This window comes from Centruroides sculpturatus, unplaced genomic scaffold, assembly GCF_000671375.1.
Source record: "Centruroides sculpturatus isolate CEXI.00-Female unplaced genomic scaffold, Cexi_2.0 scaffold682, whole genome shotgun sequence".
NCBI lineage: Eukaryota > Metazoa > Arthropoda > Arachnida > Scorpiones > Buthidae > Centruroides > Centruroides sculpturatus.
In genome coordinates this window covers 263,661-279,046 of record NW_019384880.1, presented here as the reverse complement: position 1 = coordinate 279,046, position 15,386 = coordinate 263,661, and the positions used below count along the sequence as shown (strand labels likewise).

Genomic DNA, 15,386 nt, shown 5'->3' with positions numbered 1-15,386 from the left:
AAAAAAAAAAAAAAAAAAAAAATTATCAAGCCTAATTTTTCTACATACTACTTGAGGCTGAGCCCAAACTGAGACTACGCCACTCGAAATAGAGGCAATGATGGGTCTTACCGGATGCCACTAAAAGATTAATTTAAACTCTGTAATTTGATTTATTTAAAAATTATCTTACAAAATAATTATAAATTTTGTTTTGTTTAAAAAAATTAATAACAAAACATACTACTACATCCAATAACAACTCTCCCTTAGTGCCGTGAAGAATTTTTACTAAATTTCCAATACTTTTCTCCCAAATATATAAAGCGTGTTGCCTTGCAGATCCAGCACAGATGTATTCTCCATCACCAGAAAAACAGCATTTCTTCCACATAGTTCTATAAATATATGTGCTATGTAGTTAGATACGATTCGTTATAACAAATTTATTAAAAGGTCCCAAATTATATTTCCCTAATTTTTAACTATGGCATTAATTTTAGATTAGAACTTGGCAACAAAATTAATATGAAATAATTCATAATTAATAATTAGTTATTATTAATAATAGCCATCTTGTACTAAATTTAATTCTGTACCTGCACAGTAATTGATCGATCCTTTCTTCTACAATATTCTAAATTATTAAACTTAGGCAATCAGGCACTGCCATCTTAGTACTATTTTTAGACCAGCACAAAATTATACCTGTAGTTAATGATTTGGTTATTACAAATCCTAAGTGGTAATGCATGTGTATATCTTTTACATACATAAAAACATTGTATTTGATTGCATTTAAATCATTATTTATTCAATACTGCTTCCTACAATGCTACAATTATTGAAATATATGGCTTTTGATACTTCCTATCTTCCACTTCTGTAAACATTTTAGTCCCACATATATTTTTTGTATTTAAAATCAGGAAAAAATAGAAAATTACTTGGCACTTAATAGATTATTGTGTGTTTGATATCATTAGAGTATAAGTAAATAAGTAGATAAGTAAATTTGCTGATATGTCAACATAATCAGTCATCAATCATTTGATAAGTTATATGTTATGAATATTCTAATATTTAAATTTTAAAATCTGATGATAACATTCTCTTTAATTCCATAGATCTACCTGGAAATAATTTATTACATAAAATCATAATTACTACAGAATTTTTTATATTCCTAAAAAATAAATTATGCCAATGATAATGATTGTAAGTCTTGAAAGTAGATCTATTGTCTAAATAACTTGTAAAAAAATAAAAAAATACAAAAAAAAAATCTGATGATGATATAATCCAATGTGTATTTATTATTGCTTCTTACAGTCGCATATATTTTATTAATTTGTTTACAGAAATAATAAATTAATACAGTAATTTATTTTGCCCAAAATCAGATCCAACCGTAATGATGTATTTGTCTTCAAAAATGGATTCTGATGTAGAAAAAATTGATTTCTATATTTGAATAGTTTGATGTTCTGAAACAAATAAATTGAAACTTGTGCAATAATAATCAATGTTATCATACAATAATTACAATTTCTCTATAAAATTCCTTAGAACTATATTTTGAATGTTGGATTTAAACACAGTTAACAAAGTTTCCATGTTTAATGTACAAAGTGGTCCAAACTATGGGAACAAACTTCTACAACAGATTCTTGGAAGGACAAAGAACAGAAAATGGTTCTATTAACATAGGTTCAGAAATGCATCGGATTTGGATGACACCACTGGACGTCATGACATCAGATATATTTAATGGCAATCATAGCAATAAAAGTGGGAGTACGCAACATGTCTGTCTGCCGAATGAGTCCATGGTGGTAGTGTGCATTGTAGTCCATGAGAATGACCCATTATTCCTATCATGGACTGCAAGACATAATATATTCACAAACAAAAAAGTGAATGAGAATGGTTGGGAATCCACATAGTTGTACTGTAACATGTGTTACCACTTTTGTTGAGATCCAAGGAGGACAATTTGAGCATTTACTGTGCTTCTGCCTGAGGTATGTATGCCATACTGTTGCGCAATGTTACATCCCATGTGTGTTAGTGGTGTCATCTATCTCAGCATGAGTGAATTTCCAAATGTATATTAGGACTACTTTTGTTCTTTTCCTGCCAGGAATCCACTAGTGAAGTTTGTCCTCATAGTTTGGAACCACCCTATATCCCTATATATATATAACAAATCACATATAAAATTAGAAGTGTGTCATTACAATTGAAATAAATTTTAAAGCAAAATCAATAATAGATCAATTGAAAGTAAATTAAATATTCTATAAAAAAATCAACTAAATTTATAGATTTAAAATTTAGTACTTATTCACTAAATCTTGAAGTTTTTGTACAGGTTCTGGTTCTCCATCTTTTCCACATGCTAAAACTTCTCCACTTTCATACACTCTGATAATCCTGTCTGCAGTACTGACTAGAAAGCAACTATTACAAAATAACAATTGATAATTTACAGTCATTTTTACAATCTTCAACTTTTGCTCACATCAAAACAAATATTAAAATTAAATACGTTACTCACTCTCCTCTTCTTGCAAATTCAATTGATTTTATTGCAGTTGTATTAAACGTTCCGGTTGTCACCCTGAACGAAGCAACTACTCCTAGATTCGAGAGTGACAAAACTAGAATCTGAAAAGAAATATAGCGTGCAATAAACAAATGCAAATCTATATAGAAATATAATTAAATTTTATAATAATAAGAATTAGGAAAAAATCTGAAGTTTTACAGTTCACTGTAAATTAAATAATTACAGAGTTCTTTTCACTCTACTGTTTAATTTTCAATATCAAAATCACATCTAGAAAGGTGTTATATTTTATACATTATATGTTTATTAAAAAATTTTGAAATTCATTTCTCAATCATATCATGAATTATATCATTCTGATAATTCATAAAACTATTACAAAAGATTTACTTCTTTGTGGCATTTGCAGAACTGTTTTAAAAACGTGTTATTTATCAAAGATAAACACACGACAAATAAAGTCTATCTTTATGTTCAGACTCTCATGCTGTGCAACTTTATTGTTCCCGAGGTATGTGTAAAATGACAAATTATGAAGATGCCCTTTTAAAACATTTTTTGTATGCAATACATTTTGGCTTATTTGAAGTGTTTCTTCTATTTTGCAGAATTTTTGACGAACATAAGATTGTAATCTTTACTAAAACAAGTGTAATAGTTTTTTAAAATATTCCTTTTGAAACACTTAGGAATGAAAATTTATTATAAACTCAGCTGAATTCAATTTATATTTAGTTTGAATCTGATCAGTTATAAAATTTGTTCTATATTAAAGTTTATAAATGTTTATTATGTTTTACAAAAAATGAATTAGTCTCCCTGAATAAATTATAAAATAATAATAATAAAACAAACTCATAGATAAAGCCATTCAAAACAATTTTATATATTTTTTTCTGAAAATCTACTATAAGATAGTTTGAGAAAAAAATTGAATCTTTACATCATTAGAAGTTAAACTCTGCTAGAATATGTCATGTACAGCAACAAAGAGTTAATATCATTGAAAAAAATTTAAAAGAAAATAAAATATTTCACTTTCTGACTTATAGAAGACATTTTACAGCCACAACAGATCTTCGGTTGTAAAACGGCAAAGGTTTGTCGGATATTTCTATTACAAATATTTATTGATCAAAATTTTCACTACATTACAAATTTGTTACGGTTTTTGGATTTTAGAAGTTGATTACAAAATATGTATGCTTTCTAATGAATGGACAAAGAAACAGAAAAAAAGCAAGTAATATTGACAAAAAAGCAAGATTACACAGAAAATCAAGAATCATTAACATTTGTGAGTTAAAGATTTTTATGTAATCTAGAATAAGGAAATGTAATCAATTTATTTTCTTTTTGAAGAGAATTTGTTTATAAATTTTATTAGAGATAAAAGTAACACATTAGGATACTTTCATTTGTATATTTCTTTCTTTTTGAAATACAAAATGATTTTTATAATTCTACAAATATGAAGATTTGGTTAATTTCAATAATTGTTTTTTGTATTATTTAATTTAATAATATTTAATAGTTACATTTCTTTATAATACTGCACACATAGTATGATTACAAAATACACATTATTAGATTAATTATAAATTTTATAAATTCATATTAATTATAAAGGATAACAACTATGTGAGATCTAGCCGGGGGTACGGAGTAGTTTATTACTCTTGTATCACTTAATCGGCTTCTAGTTGGTGAAATTGAAACTAGTTCTCTAGTTGTCCAAGAGAATGGCTTTTCCCAATCTAAGGAAATTCAAGTGCGGAGGGACTTACAGTTAAAATAAATTTAGAGCGGAAGTAGGTGATGGCAAATTCACCTTCTTCCTTGTCAGGACCTGACACCAGTTAATCCGTTATTTTACACGCGGATTAACACGCGTGTGGAGATACTACTGTTTTGATTCAGAGATTTACTAAGAGATATTTCTTTAACAATAATAAAGAAAAATTTAATAAACTAAAATAAACAGATCATACAAAATGGTAATTATTAAATAGTCAAAGAAAATCAATTCAAACAACGAATAAATCAAAATATATGCACTGAGAGAGAGAGCTCACAAATTCATGAAAACATACAACCTCTTTAGTTGACTTTATCTTCTTAATTTGTCACTTTTAATTCATTTCTCTAGTTCTCAGAGTTCTGTTCATGGAGAGGTCTTGATAGGCACAATATAAAACATATCTTCTATTTCCTAACTAACTCATTTTAACATGGAATAATTATGTCTATGGACGTTGGCCTTAGGAGCTTGAATGGACTACATCTTCCCTTCATGGGATCTTCTGACATACTCCTAACTAAGGGCGTTGGCCTTAGTGAGCCTATATGGAATACGTCTGGCTTTGATGAGGTCCTACAGTGTACTCCCCAAATCAAGCAGATCTTTGCCTATATCCTATGATTTATGGCCAATCAGCTTATTTTTCTTCACCCACCTGAACGGATGAAAAGGGGAATTATTGAGGGGTCGGCAATTCCCAGGATGGTGAGATTTTTAATAGATAAGGGAAAAACAAAGGATGCTTCAGTTTCCGTTAAAGGAAGTGGCTGTTTTATCAGTTTTCCCATGTTAGAAAACTGTTAATTTCACATCAAAATGAAAGAATATTTTTCTACGATAATTTAATTTTATTTTTAAATAGTTAACTAGACCCAGGAGCTATTCGGATCTCACAACTATAATAAATAAATAAATAAACAGGAAACTGTTTTCTTTAATACAAAAGATTTAGAAATTATAATTGCTTATTCAGGAAGCCAAAAATACTTCATTCCAGAAATTGTTTTGACTCTGAGTCAGCTTCAGCCAAACTCATTTGTAAATTCTTATCAAATGGAATGTCAAATAAAACCATAGCACTCAAATTTAAACAACAGTATGACAAACAACTATTAAAATACAAAGTAAATAACAGAATTAACTTTTAGACAATTTATTATTATTATTTATGTAAAATCTGCTATTAATCTATTAACCAATCACATAAGGTTTATACTGTTTAACATGGGATTCTGGCTATTGTTGACATATAGAGCATTGCCAATATTAGTTATGTTTAAGTATTTGGATAAATAATAAATGTACCATACATCTGACATCTTATTGATAATCCTTCTCTACTTTCTTCTATGAGAGCCGGTCTATCCCATAATATTTAAATTATTATGGTGTCAAGTTTTAAGGACTAAGTAAACTAAAAAACATTAGGCTAACAATATTTTAATATTTTGACTAAAACAATCACATTTTTATTATGCAGTAGCAGACTAGATAGTTTGAAAATATAACAAAATTATTTAGCTGATGACATAATATTATATCTAATTATTGTTTAAGAAGTAGTATTCTGACATTTATTATTATGTTAATGACTGAATATTTCCAGAACAATTAAAATAAATTCAGTTTTTTTTAAACAGTTGTTGATTTTAATTGAAAGTTACAAGACACGGGATCAAAAAGTAAATCAAATTTTCAGCAGTTAAGATTTACATTGTAATTCTAATGTGTCATTTTGAATTAATTGAAAACAGAATACTCACTTTTCCTCTGGCATTACCAGTGTAGATATTTTCACCCCTCCTATCAAAACTTGCAACAATATTGACATCTGACTATAATTAATAAATTTAATTTTAATTAATTAAGTATAGTACAAATATTTAAAATAATTTTTTATTTAAAACTATACAATAAAATTTTTAATATTTTATGCAAATATTTCTTTCATGTAAAAGGAAATAATTGGTCACTGTGAAATTCTTCAAACTACTCTTAATTCATTTTTACTCGATAATCGGAATATCAAAGAACAATCTTTTTTTCCTAGTATCGTGTACTAAAATTATTGGGCTGCAATTTGAAAAAATTGTAGACCAGGGGTGTCCAACCTTTTTGTTTTTCTGGGCCGCATTGGAAGAAGTCAAGGAGTTTTGGGCCACAAGTATATATAATATATACTTGTGGCCCAATATACAAGTATATTTAAAAATTAACATGTCTAGATTATAATAATAAGTATTAAAACTTTATCAAGAAAAAAGGATATTTTAAAAAATTACTTCTACAGACACTTTCAATTTTTACTTAGAAATAGATAAATTCATTTATTATAAAAGAGACTAAAGAAAATTTATTTGAAAAACACAAATATTTGTTTTATTTGGGTCTCTAATTAATAAAAAGCGATGAAACACCATTTTAAAGTGCATTTTTATTCAATTAATATAATTATAAATAATATGTAGCCAAAAAAGTAGCCAAAGCGCCAAATGATATTTTTTACGTCAAGCAAAAAAAATGTAGCTACATTTGGCCCAATGTAGCCAAATCTTGCAACGTTGGAAGGAATACTAAATAAAGATGGAGTTATGAATAAAAGGATTATAGACCCAAGTGCGGGGAAAAACAGGCAAAGGACAAAAGATAAAGAAGTGAAAAAGGTTGAAAAATTACGGCTCCATATTTGCTTAACAGAAGATCTATTTAACGTTTCTCATTACTGCATCTTTTGTCCTTTCTCATCTTTCCTTCCTTTCCCCAAATTTGGGTCTATAATCCTTTGAGTCACAACTCCAGCTTTATTTAGTAATCCTTCCGCATTCACACATCTCCAAGTATTTGAAAATACTTTCTTTCCACTCAAAAATAAAATATGAATAAAGGTTTACGGCTTTGTGAAACTTTTTTTTGAGTTTATGCCGTAGAAATAAATAAATAATAAAAAAATTTAAACATTTGTCGGTTTTGTTTACATGTTTATTGGGCCGCATTGGAACTTGCCTTGGGCCGCATGCGGCCCGCGGGCCGCGGGTTGGACACCCCTGTTGTAGACCAATAAATTTCCATTTTTGTCCATCTGTCTTTCCTTAATCTCAAGAATGGTGTTAGATAGATGAAATCTGAGACCAGATACAGAAACCTTACAGGCAGGAGGCCCTGATTAACTATATATGAACTTCCAATGCAAACCAAAAGTCATATTATTTCAATTCAAACTTTTCCCCTGAAAGTAGTTAATAGATTACTGGCATCATACTTTTCCTTTAACAATAGATGACTCTATTGTTAGAGGAAAAGTATGATGTACAGTACAGGGGCAAGCCACTACTAATTTGAGGAACATATTTTAAATTTATTTAATTTAAAATATCTTTTCCACCACAAACAATTTAAAATGCAATTTTTAAATAATTTAAAAATTGCAACCCAGCATTGTGACGATGTCAGAATAAATAATTGCTCATTTATCATTACTTTTTATTTAACTCTTATTTTACTTTCATTATCTAAATAAAGTGGAACCTCGCTTAACGAGCATAATTTGTTCCAGAATGTTACTCATAATGCAAAACACTCATTAAGTGAAACAATTTTTCCCATATAAATTAATGTAAAATATGATAATGCATTCCATACTGAAAAAAACACTCAAATATTTTATGTATAACATTTATTCAAAGAAAATTATACAATATACATTGTTAAGGAGCATGAATCATCTTTATCTTTTCTTCTGGAATGCAAATTCGATTTGTAGAAAACAAAAAAAATCACAGATATGTCCGATAAACACGCCAAACGATATGCCAAATTCTTGGACTATGTGAAGGCTATAATTAAATATTAGAAATTGATTAATTTGACTAGAGGTAGGCAGTTATGCTTCCATCTCATTTTAAAATTAATAACTATAAATAATTAATTTTTAATTTAGACATTTCTAAAATTTAATTTGTAATTAGTTATTAAATTTAATACAAGATGGCAGCATAACTGCCTACCTCAAGTCAAATTAATCAATTTTTAATATTTAATTATAGCCTTCACATAGCCCAAGAATTTGGCATATTGTTTGGTATGTTTATTATATAATGGGCTATGGTTGTTGATGTTTATACATATGTCTGAACACAATTTTGAAAAATGTGTGGGTCTCAAGCAACACTACGATGCTAGCAGAATGAGTGGTAAACATAGACTGATGGAACATACACAAAATTTGGGACTTCCCCTCTCCTCATCACTTATTATGCAAAACGTTTGTTAAATGAAGTTCCACTGTAATTTAAAAATTCACTTGAATAAAAACAAACAAATGTATCAGAAAATATATATTTGAAATTTGTTATAAATGATTATGAAATTTCCAAATAAAATTATCAATATAGTATATTTTGATGCTAAGGATTTTCATGTTATATTATACCAAGTAAAGATTATTTTCATTTCATTTGAATTTAGTTAAATATTTTCTAACAGATATTAACACATTATGTTTGAAAGATCTGCCATGTAAGATTGTCTCTGTATAATGGATCCCTCACATTACTGGTTTCAAGAAAGTCATTTAAAGTGAAATCACATAAAACTAGTACACAATAAAATAGTAATAAATTCCCAAAATGAATATATGATTAAAACCTATAAAAATATATTTATTTATTTTTTCCAATTAAATTTTTTTTCATCCATTCTATGGGCATCAAGAGTTTTTTTCTCATTACTTGATAATAACCCAGCTGGACTGTTAGGGATTATACTGGACTGGGCCATATATATTTGGGTCAATCCATCCCATAAAAAATACCAAATTAACTTGAACTCAAGCCCAAGTCCTCCAGAAGGCCTTTACCAATTTGGCAATTTGAATATCAAATTATTACATTCATAACTTCTTTCCTCAGTTTTTGTAAGTTCTGTTGAAGAAACAGTTAACATTTACTGTAATTTAAAAAAAATTTAAAACAAAACATTGTTTGTGAAAGATACTGAACAGTTGCATATACGATCGTTGAATTATAGATATATATGTTACTGGCCAAACCTGATTTCAGGCCAAACTAGTTTATCCTATGTGTGTCAGGATATACTAGTTTAGCCTAGGACAATCTAGTTTGGCCTAAATACTTTAGGCTTAACTAGTTTGTCCTAGGCCGAACTGATTTATGTACTACAAATAGGTGCCAGTGTAAAAAAAAGTTTTTGTGTAATTCGAAGTGCAACCACAGAATACCCGGTGGTTAAAGTGTACCTAGGTAACCCCAATGGCGGTGCTTCAGTCAGGCTGGTTTGGTTAGGTTAACTACATTTTTAGTAGACGTTTCCTTTTTTTTCTTTTGTTCAAGAACTACCATGAATCAATAACTAGTGATGTTAAACATTGGGTGGCCTGCCAGCAGTTCCCCTCCGGGAGGAGTCCACCAGGAGCACGAACAGTCCGAAGTGCCACCATTGAGGTTACCTAGGTACACTTAACCCACCCTGTAAAAATAAATAAAAGATTAAATATTTTATATGTTACACTAAGAAACACAAACAAGTTCATTTTTAATTTTAGTTTGACTTTAAAAGTTACTATTATTAGTTCGTTTGAATTTTTGAAAATATTTTTGAAAGTTAATTACCTTTAAAAGTGCATGGCTTAATAAAAAAAAAAAAATACAAACTGATAAGTACTGATTAGCTTATTTTTATTTTATAGTTTTGTACAAGTGTTGTGTCACTTCTAATCAATACTGTTTTTTATAATTAAGTAGACTATGTTTGAATAAATATTGTTCATCTAATTGATTGCCTTTTAATTTTATTTTAACCATTAATATACTTAAATCAGGCCTGGCCAACCTGCGAGCTGCATGCAGCCCGTCACATTAAATTGTGTGGCCCGCTAAGCGATATATATCTATTAAAACTTTCGTTTTCCATTTTGTGTATACCAAAACAATTAAATAAATGAAAATTGGCATGTGTCATTGTTATAATGTGCAAGTGCGAGTACGAACTCTTGGTATAACAATGAAATCTTATTCATTTTGTATTTGTTTAACTTTTTTAAAAGCATGTTTGCCTAAATTGTGGCCCATTGTAATGTTAAGTGTGATCAAAGTGGCCCGCGAAAAAATTTAGGTTGGCCAGGCCTGACTTAAATAATAATTCTAAATCAGTTCGGCCTAGGACAAACTAGTTAAGCCTAAAGTATTTAGGCCAAACTAGATTGTCCTAGGCTAAACTAGTATATCCTGACACGTGTAGGATAAACTAGTTTGGCACGAAATCAGGTTTGGCTGGCAACATATATATATATACATATATGTGATTTAATTCAATCTGTAATGATTTTTAAAACTGTTCTAGCAAAAATGTACAGAGAATTCTTTACAGAAATTCTTCTTTTTTGTATTTTTGTAGTACAAAAACAAGACTTTCAAGCAAATGAGTGTTATCTAATCAAAGATATTGACAAATTAATAGCACTACATAAAATTTGAATGAATTTTTATGATTAAAATAATGATGAGACACTGAAATGTAGGAGTAGAATTATATATTCTTATAGAATTGAATACAGTAAAAGAAGCATTTATTGAAAATATTGTTCAAAAAGTTTTTCTCATAGCAATCAAAGTCTAAATCAGACATAATTTGAGAAAAATATATATTAAAATATATAAAATTCATTTTTTTTTCAATTTATTATTGCATTTTAAAATATATTAATGATGTTTAATATGCTAGATAAGAAAATAACTCCATATGGTACTGATGATGGAATATGGTCCCAAAAACATTACAATTAAATGTTTTTGACTTTTCAAGGAAAATTCAGAGCTTACAAATGAAATTTTGAATATATTTTTTTTCTTAATTGTTGAAAAAAATCATCTACTTTTTTACTTGTGGAAATTATAAATAAATTTACATACAGTCGACCCCCCCTATAAGATATAGATACGTTCCAATTTATTAGGAATCCGATTTCTTACAAGTCGTTCCAATCACAGCCCGACACGTGTCAAGTTTACGGACTACGGCTGATTGAAAGGTTTTCTTCCATAAAATTAATCGATTCTACACTAATCCGACTCAACATTTCCAAAATACGTATATTTTTTCGTAGTTTTATAGGAATCGTAATTATAGGGGGGTCGACTGTATTATTTTCTTGATTTTTAAGTGCTTATCAAAAATAATCTTATACAATTTATACATACTAAAAAAAAACATATGGTATAATTTTAATTGATGCAAAATGTTTTATAAAAAAAATTGTGATTTATCACTAATTTTATATTAATAAATGGATTGTGCAACTTAATTAATTAAGCCTGAAAAATTTAATTAATTAATAAACTAAATCAAAAAAACTCAACGTCTTAATTTGCTGAGAAAATTTAATGAAAAAGCAAATGTTTTCAGCCAAATCTGTTGGCCATCATCAGGCTAAGACTGATGATGCTGAAAATGTTTGCTTTTTCATTAAATTTTCTCAGCAAATTAAGATGTTGAGTTTTTTTGATTTACATACTGCTGAGTGAGTGTACCTCAATAATAAACTAAAAATTAAATTGCTTAATCAAAAAATTTTAAATATGAAATAGTTATCATTCGCAAACTCACCTCGTCATCTAGAGGCACTATTGAATGAGATCCTTCAACATTCACTAAAACAGCTGAATGTTTCATAGGACAAACTAAGAACATTTTTCTGTAAAATACTTTTAAATTACTAAATGATCTTTCAAAGAAAAATTGCAGAATGTGTAGCGTGCATAACATTTTATATATTCTGATTAAATTATATTATAATGATGGATATTATTTACCATAAATCATATAACAATAACAAACATTAAAAAATTCTTACTCATTTCTTGGATGAAACTGAACTTTTAAAATAGGAGATGGAAATCTGAAACGTTGCTCGCAGTCTCCACTTAAAACATCCCATATGCAAACAGTATTATCAGTGGATGCACTTAATAATTTATGACCAGATCTGCTCCAGCTACAAGTAATTGAAAATAACAATTAAAATTAAATTATTTTTTTTAAATCAACTTTTTTTCTATTAGTTTAGAAATTTTTAATTTTGTAAACTTAATCTATATATATAAAAATGAATGTATGTGTGTGTGTATGCGTGTCTGTCTGTCCTTCATGCATTACCACACCGTTTATCCGATTGCCGTGAAAGTTTGGGAAGTTGTTTAATATACTTCCGCGAAGGTTTCTGGCATAGTACATTTATCCTACGATAGATGGCGCATGTGTATATGAGCATTTCACTATGTGTTCGATCGATTTCAAATTGTGAAGACCATTTCCCCTCCAAAAAATATCTCTATATATACATTTGTGAACTGTTATTTACGATATTTGTAATAATTTTTGTTTAATCACTTTATTTCAACTTTTTTTTGCTAATTACGTATTCACTTGAACTTTGTTAAAACCTTAACCGTATCCCGAACAACAACCGAAGTTGTAGGAGGAAATTCGCCTATTTTACCGATCTAGGGATCCCCTTTTCCAAATTTTAATATCAACTCAAAATAATTTAAAAAGACAAATTACAATAAAATGGTTTATTATCCAACTATCAGAAATTTCACATGCCAAGGAAGAGAGGAAAGGGCAATTAAATAATTAAAATTATAAAGGATTAAAAAATATATATATAAATGGGGAATATCACACTTCTGACAATCGCTGCAAGTGTGTGGGCTAAATTTGGAGGATCCATGCTTCTCACATGGACAACTGTATGTGGCCAGCTCACGCGTCGGAAAACCTTCTGATTTATTCGTGTAAGCACCAGACGGAAAAACAAAAAATATTGTGTACCCACAAGCACTACAATAAATAAATAGAATTGAAACGACACTTTGAAATGTTTTCCTGATGAAAATGAATAATAATAATAAGTTTCAATAAAAATGATAAAATGTAAATTGAATTTTATCATAATGAATATGCTTGAATTTCCTATCTTCTGAGATCGTAGCAATGCGCGACAGGTAAGCTAGTAAATATATATTTTTTAGATTATTCTAGTATTTAAAACATTCATTAATATCAATAAAACTTTTATCTGTACATAATTTTTTAGTCATCAAATAGTTTTTAAAAAGAACAAGATCAAGTTGTAATTGAGTTTTGAATACAGGAAAAACTCACCATAAAATATTAATGTAACATCATCAAATTATATTTCTAAAGCAAGAAAAATAAAATAAAATATAGTGGTGCCTCATATAATGTACTTAATCCGTTCCAGGTGTATGTCCATTAAGTGAAAAGTTGTTATACGAAATGCATTTTCCCATAGAAATACAAGTTAAAACATATAATTCATTCTGCAGCATAAAATAACTGTACTGTACCATAAAAAAAAATGAAAATGGAGCAGTCACCAATTATGCCGAGTAGTCAGATGTTGTGAGGAGGAGGTGGAGGAACACTTTCTTCACACATTCATACAGATACAGACTTTTTACACATTGCAGCAGGTCTCTTTTTATTGTTTTTTAATCGGAGTCAGATTCAGGAGAGGCTACTGGAGCTTGCAGGGTCAACTCCTCTTGTTCCATCCTTTTTATTTGGCAGATGGCTTCTTGAAAAACATGTCCAAGGTGCTCTGTTTCTCTCTCTTCTTCAACACCTGTCGGAAATGATGGGCAAGGGTGTCATTGATCCTGTTGTCCTCAGCTCTGTTTGGATAATGAGTGTAGGTAAACTTCTGAACCTCTCCCCATTTGACAAGGAAGTTTTTGTCAACTTTCACTCCTTCTGATGATTTCTTGCATTGTTTCAATTGAAATTACCTTTCTGTTTTTTAGAAGCCATGATTTGCACAACACTTGAATAAATGTAAATACCCTGCACTGAGGTGATGTATGTAATAAACAAGGGAGCAAGCTGAATCCCAACGGGAGCTCTATACTTCAGATATACCAATAATATATTCTAATAACACTAATATATTATAAAAATAGCAGATTGTCATTGGCAACGGCAAAAGAGTGGAAACATCATTCGCACTGGTTCGCAGAAAGTCCATTGTTTGCCTCACATAACTGCTGAATGGAAAGTCCGTTGTTCGCAGCCAATCCGTTGCTCAAGCCAAGTAATGGCCAAACAGAAGGTCTGTTGTTCGCAGCAACTGTTATTCGAGGCATATGTTATATGAGACACCACTGTATGTATAACTTGGTATTCTGTAGTTACTATATTAAGTTGCACAGTATACTGTATTGTCATACAAATATTACAAGCTACAATGAATCTTGTACAATTGCTTATAGAGAATTCTAACAAAACCATTGGTGGGAATCACTCTTTAATTTCATATTGATATTGATTCTATTTCACATCTATATAAAAAGAAAATACCAAACAATAGTCACACACATGACTACAGATACACAAAGAGAAAATCAATATACAATAGTTTTTAAATTTATTTCATAATACAAATTATATTCTCTGTAATAAGTATAAAAATTAATGAAAAATATTTCTGTTTTTTAAGTTAATAATGAGAATTGTTTATTACTTTTATGTACTGTATGTCTTTCTAATGTCATGATATAATTATTATTTTGAGAAAAATGATATACAAATAAATAATGAAACAAATATGATGTTAAATTCAAATACTCCAAAGATCCTTAGTGTTTCCTTTGTTCTAACCTTATGATAATTATGTTTTTATTAAATGTATAATCATATTCTAGATTCAATGGTTCTGAGCAATAGACAGCTATATTTTAGTATAAACATATACATCATAGCTCGCACATACATGCATTTGATGCATAAGGTTGATTCACACTATATAGCTGGCCAATGGCTACCAACCATCACTAGACCAACAAAACATTGTATGGTCAGTTTTTAATAAAGATATTCACATCTACCACTCAGACCTTTAAAATGCAGTACATTTTAATTCTCAAACATTTTTGGTCTTAAAATGATTTTCTTGAAATAAGGTCATTTAAGATGAATAAAAATGTTTGAAAATAAAAA

At 28.9% G+C, this 15,386-nt stretch overlaps 1 protein-coding gene across 2 annotated transcripts in view; it reads right to left on the bottom strand.

Annotated features, from left to right (window-relative positions):
* LOC111631010 (retinoblastoma-binding protein 5 homolog) overlaps window positions 1-15,386 on the bottom strand; it is a 76,860-nt gene that overhangs the window by 42,579 nt on the left and 18,895 nt on the right. For both annotated transcript variants that reach the window (XM_023375196.1, XM_023375195.1), the window contains 7 exons: window positions 12,220-12,360; window positions 11,973-12,060; window positions 6,116-6,187; window positions 2,540-2,649; window positions 2,323-2,442; window positions 224-377; window positions 49-120 (listed from right to left, as the gene is read on the bottom strand). In XM_023375196.1, coding sequence (XP_023230964.1) covers window positions 49-120; window positions 224-377; window positions 2,323-2,442; window positions 2,540-2,649; window positions 6,116-6,187; window positions 11,973-12,060; window positions 12,220-12,360 — 757 coding nt within the window. The remainder of the gene's footprint in view (window positions 1-48; window positions 121-223; window positions 378-2,322; window positions 2,443-2,539; window positions 2,650-6,115; window positions 6,188-11,972; window positions 12,061-12,219; window positions 12,361-15,386) is intronic.